This window comes from Ziziphus jujuba, chromosome 12 (genome assembly GCF_031755915.1).
Source record: "Ziziphus jujuba cultivar Dongzao chromosome 12, ASM3175591v1".
Lineage (NCBI taxonomy): Eukaryota > Viridiplantae > Streptophyta > Magnoliopsida > Rosales > Rhamnaceae > Ziziphus > Ziziphus jujuba.
The window spans coordinates 20,748,753-20,764,885 of NC_083390.1; the positions used below are offsets into that span (position 1 = coordinate 20,748,753).

The 16,133-nt window shown below is 31.1% G+C and overlaps 2 protein-coding genes across 2 annotated transcripts; both read left to right on the plus strand.

Annotated features, from left to right (window-relative positions):
• Positions 1–2,219: 2,219 nt before the first annotated feature.
• On the plus strand, positions 2,220–6,927 carry LOC107429366 (beta-amyrin 28-monooxygenase). Its single transcript, XM_060813277.1, has 4 exons — positions 2,220–3,223; positions 5,707–5,894; positions 6,441–6,772; positions 6,877–6,927. Exons 1-3 carry the CDS (start codon positions 2,281–2,283, stop codon positions 6,738–6,740), a joined length of 1,431 nt encoding a protein of 476 aa, XP_060669260.1. The 5' UTR covers positions 2,220–2,280; the 3' UTR covers positions 6,741–6,772; positions 6,877–6,927.
• A 3,102-nt stretch (positions 6,928–10,029) lies between these two features.
• LOC132800196 (beta-amyrin 28-monooxygenase-like) lies at positions 10,030–14,736 on the plus strand. Its single transcript, XM_060813278.1, has 3 exons — positions 10,030–11,032; positions 13,516–13,703; positions 14,250–14,736. Exons 1-3 carry the CDS (start codon positions 10,090–10,092, stop codon positions 14,547–14,549), a joined length of 1,431 nt encoding a protein of 476 aa, XP_060669261.1. The 5' UTR covers positions 10,030–10,089; the 3' UTR covers positions 14,550–14,736.
• The last annotated feature ends 1,397 nt before the right edge of the window (positions 14,737–16,133 follow it).

The window sequence follows — 16,133 nt, forward strand, 5'->3', positions numbered from 1 at the left end:
TTGGAATTGGCCATAACAGGATTTCCGGCGATCTCCGAGCTCTGGTACCAATTTGATGTAGGAGCTTTCAATTAAACAAGAAAAATAAATTTACCATTCACAAACAACCAGCAAAGGAAGCTGCTGGAAACTCAGCTTGGTCACCAAGCTATTTCATATGTTGAAGAAGATAAAATTGTCTACCCGAAAGGTGGCAAACTATTACATATATAAACCTAAAAATGAAAACGGTGCATGCGTTTTGAACAAGTATTCTAGAAAGATCAAAATGGTGTGTTTTTTATTTGCAGGTGCTGTTGCTGTGCTGCTGCCGAGCTACTATTGCCAAGCTACTGTGTTGTTGCCGAGATGCTGCTGCTTTGTTGTTGCCGAGCTGCTGTTGCAGAGCTACTGTGTTGCTGCCGAGCTATGTTGCTGCCGAGCTGCTGTTGCAGAGCTACTGTGTTGCTGCCGAGCTGCGGAGCTAAGTTGCTGCCAAGTCGCCGAGCTATGCCAAGCTGCCGAGCTATGTTGCTGCACCTCCATCAATATGTGTCCAAAACCTGCGAAAAGTTAGATTAAAAAATAGTTTACGGATCAAAATTTTGTACAACAAGTGTACAATATGTCTCAAACTTAAATTATATTAAAAATTAGTTTAAGGACCACAGTATAATAAAATATGAATTTAAAGACTAAAATGCCAAGAAAATAAATTCAAAAGCTAAACTGTAGGAACTAACATTGCCAATTACCTTTTGTAAATACAAGTGAAAAATTCTACCCCAAGCCAAAAGGCACCTAAGAAGACATGATACATCATGATGGGAATTTGGTAAAGCTTGGTTAAATTTATAAAATTGGTTTATTTTCAATTTCTGTTTTGCTTGCTATTTGAATATTCTATGATTCTTTAGTGTTTATTATTTTAAATCTCTTCTCCAATTGTCTAGAAGCTCTGTTTCAAGTTAAGACGAGAGACTGGAATGATGCAATTTTAGGGGTTCCATCTTTATGTAGATCTGAAAAGTTGTAGGCTTTTTACGTTTTCCCTTTTTTTTTTTTTTTTTTTTAATTTTTTTAGAGAAAGTGGTTTTAAAATTTGAATATTTTTACTTAAAATATTATTGTTAGAGCATTTTGATGACAAATGCTATTTTATAATTAGCATTTTTAAATTTTAGCATTGGCATAATCACTTCAATGATAAATGCTAATGCTATTATCAAATTTTGGTATTCCCTTTTTTATGGCATATGCCAAAAAAAAGCATTAACAAAAATGGTGGAAGAAAAAGTATTGGGCCGAGTTCTACTCCCTTCAAATTTAAATACTTAGAAAAATTAAAAATTATATTATTTAATTATGTGGATTACATAGATTTTATTGTAATGGAGCCCACTACTAAAACTGCTTATTGTGTTTTTGCAATATGTTATTAGAGAGTACAAAAAACTCATAGATGCTGCATTTTGGCATTGCAATGTCAAAATACAATGCCAATGATAAATGCCATTTTGTAATTAATATTTCTAAAATCTAGCATTCATATGAGCTGGTAAATATCAATATCAATATCAAATTTTAGAATTTACTTTTCAATAATACACGCTAAGAAATTGGCATTGACAGATTATAAATATTATTAAATAATGATGGAATCTATTTTTATGAATTAAAAAGTAAAATTATAATAATTTAAATAGTAAATTAAAAAGAAAATATCAAATAGTGGTGGGCCTCATAAACTTTATAGTTTATTATAATGGTCCACTATCAGAATTTGTCAACTACACTTTTTTATTCCAAATGTGAAAAAAAAATTACAATAAAATATACAATTGGAAAGATAATAAGTACCATTTATGTCAAAATTTGGCATTGGAATGGTAAAATGCAATGGCCTTATAGATCCTCTTAGAAAGTAAAACACTCAAGAGCACGTCAGCATTCTAACAAAAAAGTCTTTTGTTAAAAGCCAAAATGTGGAACAGGAGCCTGAAAATATTACTATTAAATGATCAAACGTTCGGATACAAAATGACAATAATAGAGTGAAAATGTTGACTGCAAGTTGTTATCTCTTTAATTATATAACACATAATAAAGTGACAATGTTGACTCCTAATCTTTTTAATCAAATAAATGAGAATAAACAAAAAATAATAAATAATTAGAAATAAACAAAGACCAACTTCTTTTTGGTGAATAAACAAGACCAAGTTGCACTCATATGTTATAAATCTTCTTTATATTTAATTTCACAACCTGTTGCTTCAAAAAAAAAAATACACTTCATCCATGGATCATTTCCTCTTTTCCATATTTCTAACTTTTCCATTTTTCCTTCTTGCTCTAATCTTTTACAAATCCAAACTCCAAAACAACAAAACCAATCTTCCTCCTGGTAGTTTCGGATGGCCAATCATCGGGGAAACCTTTGCCTTCATAAACCAAGACCATGAAAAATTTATTGGTGATAGAATGAAAAAATACTCCTCAAAGATCTTCAAAACCAACGTATTAGGCGAGCCAACAGTGGTTTTATGTGGTCTTGAGGGTCACAAATTTGTAGCTTCCAACGAGCTCAAGCTTTTCAATGTATGGCGACCCCGATCCATGCAGAAACTCTTCCGATCTTCGTACCAAAAAGGTTCCTCCGGTGCCATGCCAAGGCAGACGGAGAAACAAATCCAACGAGCATCGGGTTTCCTTCAAGTCGATGCTGTTGTTCACTATGTCAAAACAATGGATACTTTAGTTCAAGATCACATAAATTCCCACTGGGTTGGTAAAAAGCAAGTTGATGCTTACCATCTTTCACAGCTACTAGTATTAACTTTAGCAGCAAGGTTCTTTTGGGGACTTGAAGACCAAGTTAGAGTTGAAAAGCTTTGCAAGTTGATGGACATCATGATGTTGGGTCTCCATGTGATTCCTTTGAATATACCGGGAACGATTCTAAACCGTGCCATGAAAGCAGCAGGGTCTGCTAGGAAAGAGATTATGGAGTTTATAAAGGAGAAAAGAGACGCTATTTCTAGTGGAGTCAAAATGAATGATATTCTCCATTTACTGATTGCTAATCCGGATGCAAGTAGTGGAAAATTCATGCCGGACAATGAAATTGCTGATAAAGTTATGGGTTTGGCGTCTGCTGCATTCAACTCACCTGCCATGACAACTGCTTTCATTGTCAAGTACCTTGGTGAAAGACCTGAAATCTGTGAGAGAGTCAGAACTGGTAATTAAATTCTACATCTTTTTTAGTTTTTATTATTATTATTATTATTTCTTTATGTATTATGTATATATTATTATTCCTCACCGAGGAATTATTCAGTACACAATGTGTATTGACATGGCATTTGAGTTGGTACACATAGCCAATTACATCATAACATGTGTATTTTAATTACATATCATATTAAAGAATTTAAATAAATAGGCAACTACATAGTTTAACGCCATCCTTTTTTTTCCCCTTTCCATGAGACAGTTTAAATCTATCTTCTCTGTTAATAGTCTAATTCTATATCTAATCTCTAACAAGTTTTATGGATTTTTTAATTTTTTATTCTTTTTTTTTGGTTTTTGAGAGGCCAATAAAAGAGGTGATCATTTTTTAATTTTTGTTTGGAAAATATAAAGGATCTGACTTTAACAACCAAATATACAGTGCCATAAAAGATAGTCAAAAGACTCAACATTTCCACTGCAAATTTACAGAACAGCTTCACCCTTCATTAATAGGAATCCAAAATACATTTTTTCATGACTGCCTCCACACAAACAATATTATTTCTATTATTTCTCAGTTAATATCATCTTGTTATCTTATTAGCATAATTTATTAAATGGGTTTCACATATATTAGAAAACCATCTACAAATTTGAGAAAAGGCTTTTATGCTAGAGATGATGATCCATGTCTAAGAGGAAGTGTATAGCCTTTTTTTTTTTTTTCGGTGAATAAGACAAGTGTATAGCCTATAGAACAAAGAAGAAGATGGAAAAAAAAAAGTGGCAACTGACGGAGTGAAAGATTAATGCCGATTTGGATTTTCTTTTCTCTGATGTATCTAATAATACATGTGGCATTTTGTAAATGGTTATGTGTACTAAATCAGCAAATACACAAAAATTCCTCTTATTCACCATATATTTTTATGTCTCCACGTATCATGCATATCTTATATTATTATTTACCATGGATTGACTATATATATATATATATATATATTTGCAAATGAAAAATTAATTTGGAATGGATTAGGAACCTTTTTTTTTTTTTTTTTTTTCATTTTTGTATCTTCGTTTATGTTTAATCAGTAAATCTTATATGTAACTATTATAAGTTACAAGCCATTTCATTCATAATTGCACTTTCGTCAATTCTTGTAAAAAAGATAATTCATATAGTGCATTAAAATTGTAGGTTATTCAATTTATATTGCATCTGATAAATGATTGTTATATAGATGACATTGCGTAAAAGTTAAAGTAATTTTTTCTCATGCAAGTGGTGTGATGTTGACGGCATGGGATGTTTATGTTAAGAGCATCTCCAATTAATGGCTTCTTATCTATCTACCCGCTTTGTTCTAGGAGAGCCATGAACCCAAAAGAAATGCATGCACACTCTCTATTTATTATATATATATATATATATATATTTATTGATCATGCACACTCTATTTCATTATCTATATATATATATATATATATATTATATTCTTTATCATTTACAATAATTTATTCTATTTTAATATCTTAAACTTATGATTTTTTAGTTTTAAAAGTGAATGATTTATCAAATTTAAACTTCCATTTTATTATATTGTTAGTAGAATAAATGTACATTTCATCATACAGTACATACACCAACAATATATTCAATGTTCAGTTTTAATTTAATTTTACAACACTGTCCATTACACTTGCTCTTTTTTATTTTTTTATTCTTTTATTTCCGAACATGAAGACAAATTTGTAAATTTATAACTTTTTTTTTATAAAAAAAATAACAAAATAAAGAGCAATCATAGAGAGATGTTTCTTTATAATTCTTCTAAGCTTGTTCTTGTTCGCTTCTTTAATTCTAGCATAGTATAATTCTTCTAAGCTAGTTCTTGTTCGCTCCTTGATTCTAGCAGAGTACTCTGTTCACCTATTTTTTGTAGGTGACTAGTTGATCATTGAACTATTATGATCATCGAGGACATTTAGTACCTGATTAATTAACATGGCAACTGAGTCAACTGATTGATGCTCCTTCAGTCTCAACTGACCATACAATAATGTTCCACTAGAAAACAATTTATATAACTTTTTATAATATCCTGTCATGTGCAATTTCTACTAAATTATAACAGAATTTAAATTATTTAATTGATAGTTCATAATGATTAACTTGCTGATCAGATATAGTACGTTGTGCTTTAGTAGATCTGATCTTTCTTTCAAAAGAGATACTACTATACTGAAAGTGGTATAAATATCTGTATAAAAATGCATTGTGGAGAAGTCGTCTGTTGCTTATGGGTGATAGCCATTTATAGCTAATAAATTGCATAAATTATGTAAATTTGACCATTATGGATATCTATTGTCCGTCATATGGTGTTATATTTTGTCCATAATAGCGGCCTTGCATATATATATATATATATATATATATAATATGTATATCCTAACATGACTGTTAGAATATTGTTTGAGAAACAGAACAGTTAGAGGTTGCAAGATCCAAAAAATCTGGCGAGGCACTTAGTTGGGAGGATATACAGAAAATGAAATATTCATGGAATGTAGCACTTGAAGTAATGAGGCTTATGCCACCTCTTCAAGGGACCTTTAGAGAAGCTGCAACTGACATCGTTTATGAAGGGTATACAATTCCTAAAGGCTGGAAGGTAATTCCCATAGTTTTCTATATATATATATATATAAACAATCAGTTTCTCGCGAAGGCGGCTATTCTTTATGATCTTTATCATTAATTTTTAAATTGTTTCACATATTTGGTGATTTACGTAAATTATATAATATACTAAAATCTAGTGACGAGGGCAAAATGAATTATGTTTGGATTTATTTAAATCTAAAAAATAATTTTACATCTTAATTATTGAAATAATTCAAAAATTTAAAAATAAAATTCTAATGAAAAAACCTGACAAGATAGTTTTTTTATATATAAATATAAACATATTTGATATACCAGTTGGAAATTATTTTCTAATTTATAAAGTAATATATAATAATATGATTAGTGTTAAGAATGATCACATCTCCAATTATGTTTTTAATTTTTGATCCTTTAATTGAGATATCACCTATACATCTTGCCATGTCAACACCAAGTTGCTAACTGTAAGCATGTGATGAGAATAGTTATATAACATAATGTATATCCAATTGTAACATATTCTTTGCCCGTGTTTATGGAATTTTTGTAGGTTTACTGGACAGTTAGCACCACAAATAAGGACCCAGAATATTATCCAGAACCAGAAGCGTTTGATCCGACAAGGTATGAAAAGCAAACTCCTCCACCTTACACAAATATCCCATTTGGAAGTGGACCTAGAATTTGTCCTGGAAAAGACTATGCTCGATTGCAAATTCTCGTTTTCATGCATCACGTTGTGAAAAGATTCAAATGGGAAGTAACTGATCCCAATTGCAAGATCATGGGGGGCTTGAATCCCCTTCCAATTAATGGCCTTCATGTTCGCCTCCAATCTTGCTCTGAATAACTCTATTCACAGTGCAAATGTGCAACCCCCAGGTCAGAGTGGAGTATGTATAATAAATAAGGGCATGTTCGTTTCTCTTGTTAGGTCAGAGTGGAGTATGTATAATAAATAAGGGCATGTTCGTTTCTCTTTTTAGGTCAGAGTGGAGTATGTATAATAAATAAGGGCATGTTCGTTTCTCTTGTTACCTCCACCCTCTCTAGTTTGGACTTAATATACATATATATATATATATATATATATGCTGTCTAATAGTTGAATACAATAAATTTGCCAAGTTAATAATTATTTTCTTTTTACCAAATTTTAGATGCTATTTTATTTAGTGTTAAATTTTCCTCGAGGTATGAGATAAATATAAACATTCACAATGCAACACCCAATTTGGTTTGAAGTATAGTAGCTAGATAAGGGTGTGTTTCTTTGTCTTTGTTGCGTATTTTTTGTTTTTTTTTTTTTTTCAGCTTAATTGTTTGTCTTGTTACCTCCTACACCGCTCTTTTGGACTTGATATATAAGCTGTTTAATAATGGAATACAATAAACTGTTTAATAATTATTTTTTTTAACCGAATTTTAGATACTAATGAATAACGTGATAGTGTTAGTGTACCTACCCAACAATGTACGGAGAGATCTAATAAACAAATAAATAAATAAATAGCCCAATGTATGGAAGGAGAAATCCAAAAATAAAAAGAATAAAAATGTGTAGACTGTATATAGAGAGACACATCCACAAGTCCATGTGATGTGCCTCGTTTATGAGAGAAAATAAAAAATGTAATCCAAAAATTCCATTAAATGTTTTGGACGGAGAAGAAAGATACAAGCAGCAAGGGAAAAGAAAATAATAAATAAATAAATGGTTTTCATTGGACGTAAAAAGAATAAATAAATACTTAACAGGGAGATTTCTACCTTTTTTGTTTTTTTTTTTTTTTGGGGTAATCAGAGCTCTTGAAAAGGACTTTGTTTGGTCTTCAAATCAGCCAGGCATTCTTGATTCCTTTTGCTACGGCCCATTAAAGCCCTCTGTTCTCCGACCCATTAACGCATTGTCATGCCTTCAGCAAAGGAAGGAATGATTTTATGTCCCCAAAAAAAAAAAAAAAAAAAAAAAAAAAAAAGCAAAGCAAGCAATGGTTTTCTTTTTGGAATTGGCCATAACAGATTCCCGGTGATCTCCGAGCTCTGGTATCAATTTGATGTAGGAGCTTTCAATTAAACAAGAAAAATAAATTTACCATTCACAAACAACCAGCAAAAGGAAGCTGTTGGAAACTCAGCTTGGTCACCAAGCTATTTGTTGAAGAAGATAAAATTATCTACCCGAAAGGTGGCAAACAATTACATATATAAACCTAAAAATGAAAACGGTGCGTGCGTTTTGAACAAGTATTCTAGAAAGATCAAAATGGTGTGTTTTTTATTTGCTGGTGCTGCTGGTGTTGTTGCTGTGCTGTTGCCGAGCTGCTGTTGCCGAGCTACTGTGTTGCTGCCGAGCTGCTGCTGCCGAGCTATGTTGCTGCCGAGCTGCGGAGCTAAGTTGCTGCCAAGTTGCCGAGCTATGCCAAGCTGCCGAGCTATGTTGCTACAATTCATCAATATGTCTCCAAAACCTGCGAAAAGTTAGATTAAAAAATAGTTTACGGATCAAAATTTTGTACAACAAGTGTACAATATGTCTCAAACTTAAATTATATTAAAAATTAGTTTAAGGACCACAGTATAATAAAATATGAATTTAAAGACTAAAATGCCAAGAAAATAAATTCAAAAGCTAAACTGTAGGAACTAACATTGCCAATTACCTTTTGTAAATACAAGAGAAAAATTCTACCCCAAGCCAAAAGCCACCTAAGAAGACATGATACATCATGATGGGAATTTGCTAAAGCTTGGTTAAATTTATAAAATTGGTTTATTTTCAATTTCTGTTTTGCTTGCTATTTGAATATTCTATGATTCTTTAGTGTTTATTATTTTAAATCTCTTCTCCAATTGTCTAGAAGCTCTGTTTCAAGTTAAGACGAGAGACTGGAATGATGCAATTTTAGGGATTCCATCTTTATGTAGATCTGAAAAGTTGTAGGCTTTTTACGTTTTCCTTTTTTTTTTTTTTTTTTTTTGAGAAAGTGGTTTTAAAATTTGAATATTTTTACTTAAAATATTATTGTTAGAGCATTTTGATGACAAATGCTATTTTATAATTAGCATTTTTAAATTTTAGCATTGGCATAATCATTTCAATGATAAATGCTAATGCTATTATCAAATTTTGGTATTCCCTTTTTTATGGCATATGCCAAAAAAAAGCATTAACAAAAATGGTGGAAGAAAAAGTATTGGGCCGAGTTCTACTCCCTTCAAATTTAAATACTTAGAAAAATTAAAAATTATATTATTTAATTATGTGGATTCTATAGATTTTATTGTAATGGAGCCCACTACTAAAACTGCTTATTGTGTTTTTGCAATATGTTATTAGAGAGTACAAAAAACTCATAGATGCTGCATTTTGGCATTGCAATGTCAAAATACAATGCCAATGATAAATGCCATTTTGTAATTAATATTTCTAAAATCTAGCATTCATATGAGCTGGTAAATATCAATATCAATATCAAATTTTAGAATTTACTTTTCAATAATACACGCTAAGAAATTGGCATTGACAGATTATAAATATTATTAAATAATGATGGAATCTATTTTTATGAATTAAAAAGTAAAATTATAATAATTTAAATAGTAAATTAAAAAGAAAATATCAAATAGTGGTGGGCCTCATAAACTTTATAGTTTATTATAATGGTCCACTATCAGAATTTGTCAACTACACTTTTTTATTCCAAATGTGAAAAAAAAATTACAATAAAATATACAATTGGAAAGATAATAAGTACCATTTATGTCAAAATTTGGCATTGGAATGGTAAAATGCAATGGCCTTATAGATCCTCTTAGAAAGTAAAACACTCAAGAGCACGTCAGCATTCTAACAAAAAAGTCTTTTGTTAAAAGCCAAAATGTGGAACAGGAGCCTGAAAATATTACTATTAAATGATCAAACGTTCGGATACAAAATGACAATAATAGAGTGAAAATGTTGACTGCAAGTTGTTATCTCTTTAATTATATAACACATAATAAAGTGACAATGTTGACTCCTAATCTTTTTAATCAAATAAATGAGAATAAACAAAAAATAATAAATAATTAGAAATAAACAAAGACCAACTTCTTTTTGGTGAATAAACAAGACCAAGTTGCACTCATATGTTATAAATCTTCTTTATATTTAATTTCACAACCTGTTGCTTCAAAAAAAAAAATACACTTCATCCATGGATCATTTCCTCTTTTCCATATTTCTAACTTTTCCATTTTTCCTTCTTGCTCTAATCTTTTACAAATCCAAACTCCAAAACAACAAAACCAATCTTCCTCCTGGTAGTTTCGGATGGCCAATCATCGGGGAAACCTTTGCCTTCATAAACCAAGACCATGAAAAATTTATTGGTGATAGAATGAAAAAATACTCCTCAAAGATCTTCAAAACCAACGTATTAGGCGAGCCAACAGTGGTTTTATGTGGTCTTGAGGGTCACAAATTTGTAGCTTCCAACGAGCTCAAGCTTTTCAATGTATGGCGACCCCGATCCATGCAGAAACTCTTCCGATCTTCGTACCAAAAAGGTTCCTCCGGTGCCATGCCAAGGCAGACGGAGAAACAAATCCAACGAGCATCGGGTTTCCTTCAAGTCGATGCTGTTGTTCACTATGTCAAAACAATGGATACTTTAGTTCAAGATCACATAAATTCCCACTGGGTTGGTAAAAAGCAAGTTGATGCTTACCATCTTTCACAGCTACTAGTATTAACTTTAGCAGCAAGGTTCTTTTGGGGACTTGAAGACCAAGTTAGAGTTGAAAAGCTTTGCAAGTTGATGGACATCATGATGTTGGGTCTCCATGTGATTCCTTTGAATATACCGGGAACGATTCTAAACCGTGCCATGAAAGCAGCAGGGTCTGCTAGGAAAGAGATTATGGAGTTTATAAAGGAGAAAAGAGACGCTATTTCTAGTGGAGTCAAAATGAATGATATTCTCCATTTACTGATTGCTAATCCGGATGCAAGTAGTGGAAAATTCATGCCGGACAATGAAATTGCTGATAAAGTTATGGGTTTGGCGTCTGCTGCATTCAACTCACCTGCCATGACAACTGCTTTCATTGTCAAGTACCTTGGTGAAAGACCTGAAATCTGTGAGAGAGTCAGAACTGGTAATTAAATTCTACATCTTTTTTAGTTTTTATTATTATTATTATTATTTCTTTATGTATTATGTATATATTATTATTCCTCACCGAGGAATTATTCAGTACACAATGTGTATTGACATGGCATTTGAGTTGGTACACATAGCCAATTACATCATAACATGTGTATTTTAATTACATATCATATTAAAGAATTTAAATAAATAGGCAACTACATAGTTTAACGCCATCCTTTTTTTTCCCCTTTCCATGAGACAGTTTAAATCTATCTTCTCTGTTAATAGTCTAATTCTATATCTAATCTCTAACAAGTTTTATGGATTTTTTAATTTTTTATTCTTTTTTTTTGGTTTTTGAGAGGCCAATAAAAGAGGTGATCATTTTTTAATTTTTGTTTGGAAAATATAAAGGATCTGACTTTAACAACCAAATATACAGTGCCATAAAAGATAGTCAAAAGACTCAACATTTCCACTGCAAATTTACAGAACAGCTTCACCCTTCATTAATAGGAATCCAAAATACATTTTTTCATGACTGCCTCCACACAAACAATATTATTTCTATTATTTCTCAGTTAATATCATCTTGTTATCTTATTAGCATAATTTATTAAATGGGTTTCACATATATTAGAAAACCATCTACAAATTTGAGAAAAGGCTTTTATGCTAGAGATGATGATCCATGTCTAAGAGGAAGTGTATAGCCTTTTTTTTTTTTTTCGGTGAATAAGACAAGTGTATAGCCTATAGAACAAAGAAGAAGATGGAAAAAAAAAAGTGGCAACTGACGGAGTGAAAGATTAATGCCGATTTGGATTTTCTTTTCTCTGATGTATCTAATAATACATGTGGCATTTTGTAAATGGTTATGTGTACTAAATCAGCAAATACACAAAAATTCCTCTTATTCACCATATATTTTTATGTCTCCACGTATCATGCATATCTTATATTATTATTTACCATGGATTGACTATATATATATATATATATATATTTGCAAATGAAAAATTAATTTGGAATGGATTAGGAACCTTTTTTTTTTTTTTTTTTTTCATTTTTGTATCTTCGTTTATGTTTAATCAGTAAATCTTATATGTAACTATTATAAGTTACAAGCCATTTCATTCATAATTGCACTTTCGTCAATTCTTGTAAAAAAGATAATTCATATAGTGCATTAAAATTGTAGGTTATTCAATTTATATTGCATCTGATAAATGATTGTTATATAGATGACATTGCGTAAAAGTTAAAGTAATTTTTTCTCATGCAAGTGGTGTGATGTTGACGGCATGGGATGTTTATGTTAAGAGCATCTCCAATTAATGGCTTCTTATCTATCTACCCGCTTTGTTCTAGGAGAGCCATGAACCCAAAAGAAATGCATGCACACTCTCTATTTATTATATATATATATATATATATATTTATTGATCATGCACACTCTATTTCATTATCTATATATATATATATATATATATTATATTCTTTATCATTTACAATAATTTATTCTATTTTAATATCTTAAACTTATGATTTTTTAGTTTTAAAAGTGAATGATTTATCAAATTTAAACTTCCATTTTATTATATTGTTAGTAGAATAAATGTACATTTCATCATACAGTACATACACCAACAATATATTCAATGTTCAGTTTTAATTTAATTTTACAACACTGTCCATTACACTTGCTCTTTTTTATTTTTTTATTCTTTTATTTCCGAACATGAAGACAAATTTGTAAATTTATAACTTTTTTTTTATAAAAAAAATAACAAAATAAAGAGCAATCATAGAGAGATGTTTCTTTATAATTCTTCTAAGCTTGTTCTTGTTCGCTTCTTTAATTCTAGCATAGTATAATTCTTCTAAGCTAGTTCTTGTTCGCTCCTTGATTCTAGCAGAGTACTCTGTTCACCTATTTTTTGTAGGTGACTAGTTGATCATTGAACTATTATGATCATCGAGGACATTTAGTACCTGATTAATTAACATGGCAACTGAGTCAACTGATTGATGCTCCTTCAGTCTCAACTGACCATACAATAATGTTCCACTAGAAAACAATTTATATAACTTTTTATAATATCCTGTCATGTGCAATTTCTACTAAATTATAACAGAATTTAAATTATTTAATTGATAGTTCATAATGATTAACTTGCTGATCAGATATAGTACGTTGTGCTTTAGTAGATCTGATCTTTCTTTCAAAAGAGATACTACTATACTGAAAGTGGTATAAATATCTGTATAAAAATGCATTGTGGAGAAGTCGTCTGTTGCTTATGGGTGATAGCCATTTATAGCTAATAAATTGCATAAATTATGTAAATTTGACCATTATGGATATCTATTGTCCGTCATATGGTGTTATATTTTGTCCATAATAGCGGCCTTGCATATATATATATATATATATATATATAATATGTATATCCTAACATGACTGTTAGAATATTGTTTGAGAAACAGAACAGTTAGAGGTTGCAAGATCCAAAAAATCTGGCGAGGCACTTAGTTGGGAGGATATACAGAAAATGAAATATTCATGGAATGTAGCACTTGAAGTAATGAGGCTTATGCCACCTCTTCAAGGGACCTTTAGAGAAGCTGCAACTGACATCGTTTATGAAGGGTATACAATTCCTAAAGGCTGGAAGGTAATTCCCATAGTTTTCTATATATATATATATATAAACAATCAGTTTCTCGCGAAGGCGGCTATTCTTTATGATCTTTATCATTAATTTTTAAATTGTTTCACATATTTGGTGATTTACGTAAATTATATAATATACTAAAATCTAGTGACGAGGGCAAAATGAATTATGTTTGGATTTATTTAAATCTAAAAAATAATTTTACATCTTAATTATTGAAATAATTCAAAAATTTAAAAATAAAATTCTAATGAAAAAACCTGACAAGATAGTTTTTTTATATATAAATATAAACATATTTGATATACCAGTTGGAAATTATTTTCTAATTTATAAAGTAATATATAATAATATGATTAGTGTTAAGAATGATCACATCTCCAATTATGTTTTTAATTTTTGATCCTTTAATTGAGATATCACCTATACATCTTGCCATGTCAACACCAAGTTGCTAACTGTAAGCATGTGATGAGAATAGTTATATAACATAATGTATATCCAATTGTAACATATTCTTTGCCCGTGTTTATGGAATTTTTGTAGGTTTACTGGACAGTTAGCACCACAAATAAGGACCCAGAATATTATCCAGAACCAGAAGCGTTTGATCCGACAAGGTATGAAAAGCAAACTCCTCCACCTTACACAAATATCCCATTTGGAAGTGGACCTAGAATTTGTCCTGGAAAAGACTATGCTCGATTGCAAATTCTCGTTTTCATGCATCACGTTGTGAAAAGATTCAAATGGGAAGTAACTGATCCCAATTGCAAGATCATGGGGGGCTTGAATCCCCTTCCAATTAATGGCCTTCATGTTCGCCTCCAATCTTGCTCTGAATAACTCTATTCACAGTGCAAATGTGCAACCCCCAGGTCAGAGTGGAGTATGTATAATAAATAAGGGCATGTTCGTTTCTCTTGTTAGGTCAGAGTGGAGTATGTATAATAAATAAGGGCATGTTCGTTTCTCTTTTTAGGTCAGAGTGGAGTATGTATAATAAATAAGGGCATGTTCGTTTCTCTTGTTACCTCCACCCTCTCTAGTTTGGACTTAATATACATATATATATATATATATATATATATGCTGTCTAATAGTTGAATACAATAAATTTGCCAAGTTAATAATTATTTTCTTTTTACCAAATTTTAGATGCTATTTTATTTAGTGTTAAATTTTCCTCGAGGTATGAGATAAATATAAACATTCACAATGCAACACCCAATTTGGTTTGAAGTATAGTAGCTAGATAAGGGTGTGTTTCTTTGTCTTTGTTGCGTATTTTTTGTTTTTTTTTTTTTTTCAGCTTAATTGTTTGTCTTGTTACCTCCTACACCGCTCTTTTGGACTTGATATATAAGCTGTTTAATAATGGAATACAATAAACTGTTTAATAATTATTTTTTTTAACCGAATTTTAGATACTAATGAATAACGTGATAGTGTTAGTGTACCTACCCAACAATGTACGGAGAGATCTAATAAACAAATAAATAAATAAATAGCCCAATGTATGGAAGGAGAAATCCAAAAATAAAAAGAATAAAAATGTGTAGACTGTATATAGAGAGACACATCCACAAGTCCATGTGATGTGCCTCGTTTATGAGAGAAAATAAAAAATGTAATCCAAAAATTCCATTAAATGTTTTGGACGGAGAAGAAAGATACAAGCAGCAAGGGAAAAGAAAATAATAAATAAATAAATGGTTTTCATTGGACGTAAAAAGAATAAATAAATACTTAACAGGGAGATTTCTACCTTTTTTGTTTTTTTTTTTTTTTGGGGTAATCAGAGCTCTTGAAAAGGACTTTGTTTGGTCTTCAAATCAGCCAGGCATTCTTGATTCCTTTTGCTACGGCCCATTAAAGCCCTCTGTTCTCCGACCCATTAACGCATTGTCATGCCTTCAGCAAAGGAAGGAATGATTTTATGTCCCCAAAAAAAAAAAAAAAAAAAAAAAAAAAAAAAGCAAAGCAAGCAATGGTTTTCTTTTTGGAATTGGCCATAACAGATTCCCGGTGATCTCCGAGCTCTGGTATCAATTTGATGTAGGAGCTTTCAATTAAACAAGAAAAATAAATTTACCATTCACAAACAACCAGCAAAAGGAAGCTGTTGGAAACTCAGCTTGGTCACCAAGCTATTTGTTGAAGAAGATAAAATTATCTACCCGAAAGGTGGCAAACAATTACATATATAAACCTAAAAATGAAAACGGTGCGTGCGTTTTGAACAAGTATTCTAGAAAGATCAAAATGGTGTGTTTTTTATTTGCTGGTGCTGCTGGTGTTGTTGCTGTGCTGTTGCCGAGCTGCTGTTGCCGAGCTACTGTGTTGCTGCCGAGCTGCTGCTGCCGAGCTATGTTGCTGCCGAGCTGCGGAGCTAAGTTGCTGCCAAGTTGCCGAGCTATGCCAAGCTGC

Bases quoted from the DNA above. Each gene is read 5' to 3' on its own strand.
- LOC107429366 (XM_060813277.1), top strand. From the start codon at position 2,281: ATGGATCATTTCCTCTTTTCCATATTTCTAACTTTTCCATTTTTCCTT. The intron at 3,224-5,706 runs GTAATTAAATTC...TTTGAGAAACAG, and splicing joins CTGTGAGAGAGTCAGAACTG to AACAGTTAGAGGTTGCAAGA. The intron at 5,895-6,440 runs GTAATTCCCATA...GAATTTTTGTAG, and splicing joins CAATTCCTAAAGGCTGGAAG to GTTTACTGGACAGTTAGCAC.
- LOC132800196 (XM_060813278.1), top strand. From the start codon at position 10,090: ATGGATCATTTCCTCTTTTCCATATTTCTAACTTTTCCATTTTTCCTT. The intron at 11,033-13,515 runs GTAATTAAATTC...TTTGAGAAACAG, and splicing joins CTGTGAGAGAGTCAGAACTG to AACAGTTAGAGGTTGCAAGA. The intron at 13,704-14,249 runs GTAATTCCCATA...GAATTTTTGTAG, and splicing joins CAATTCCTAAAGGCTGGAAG to GTTTACTGGACAGTTAGCAC.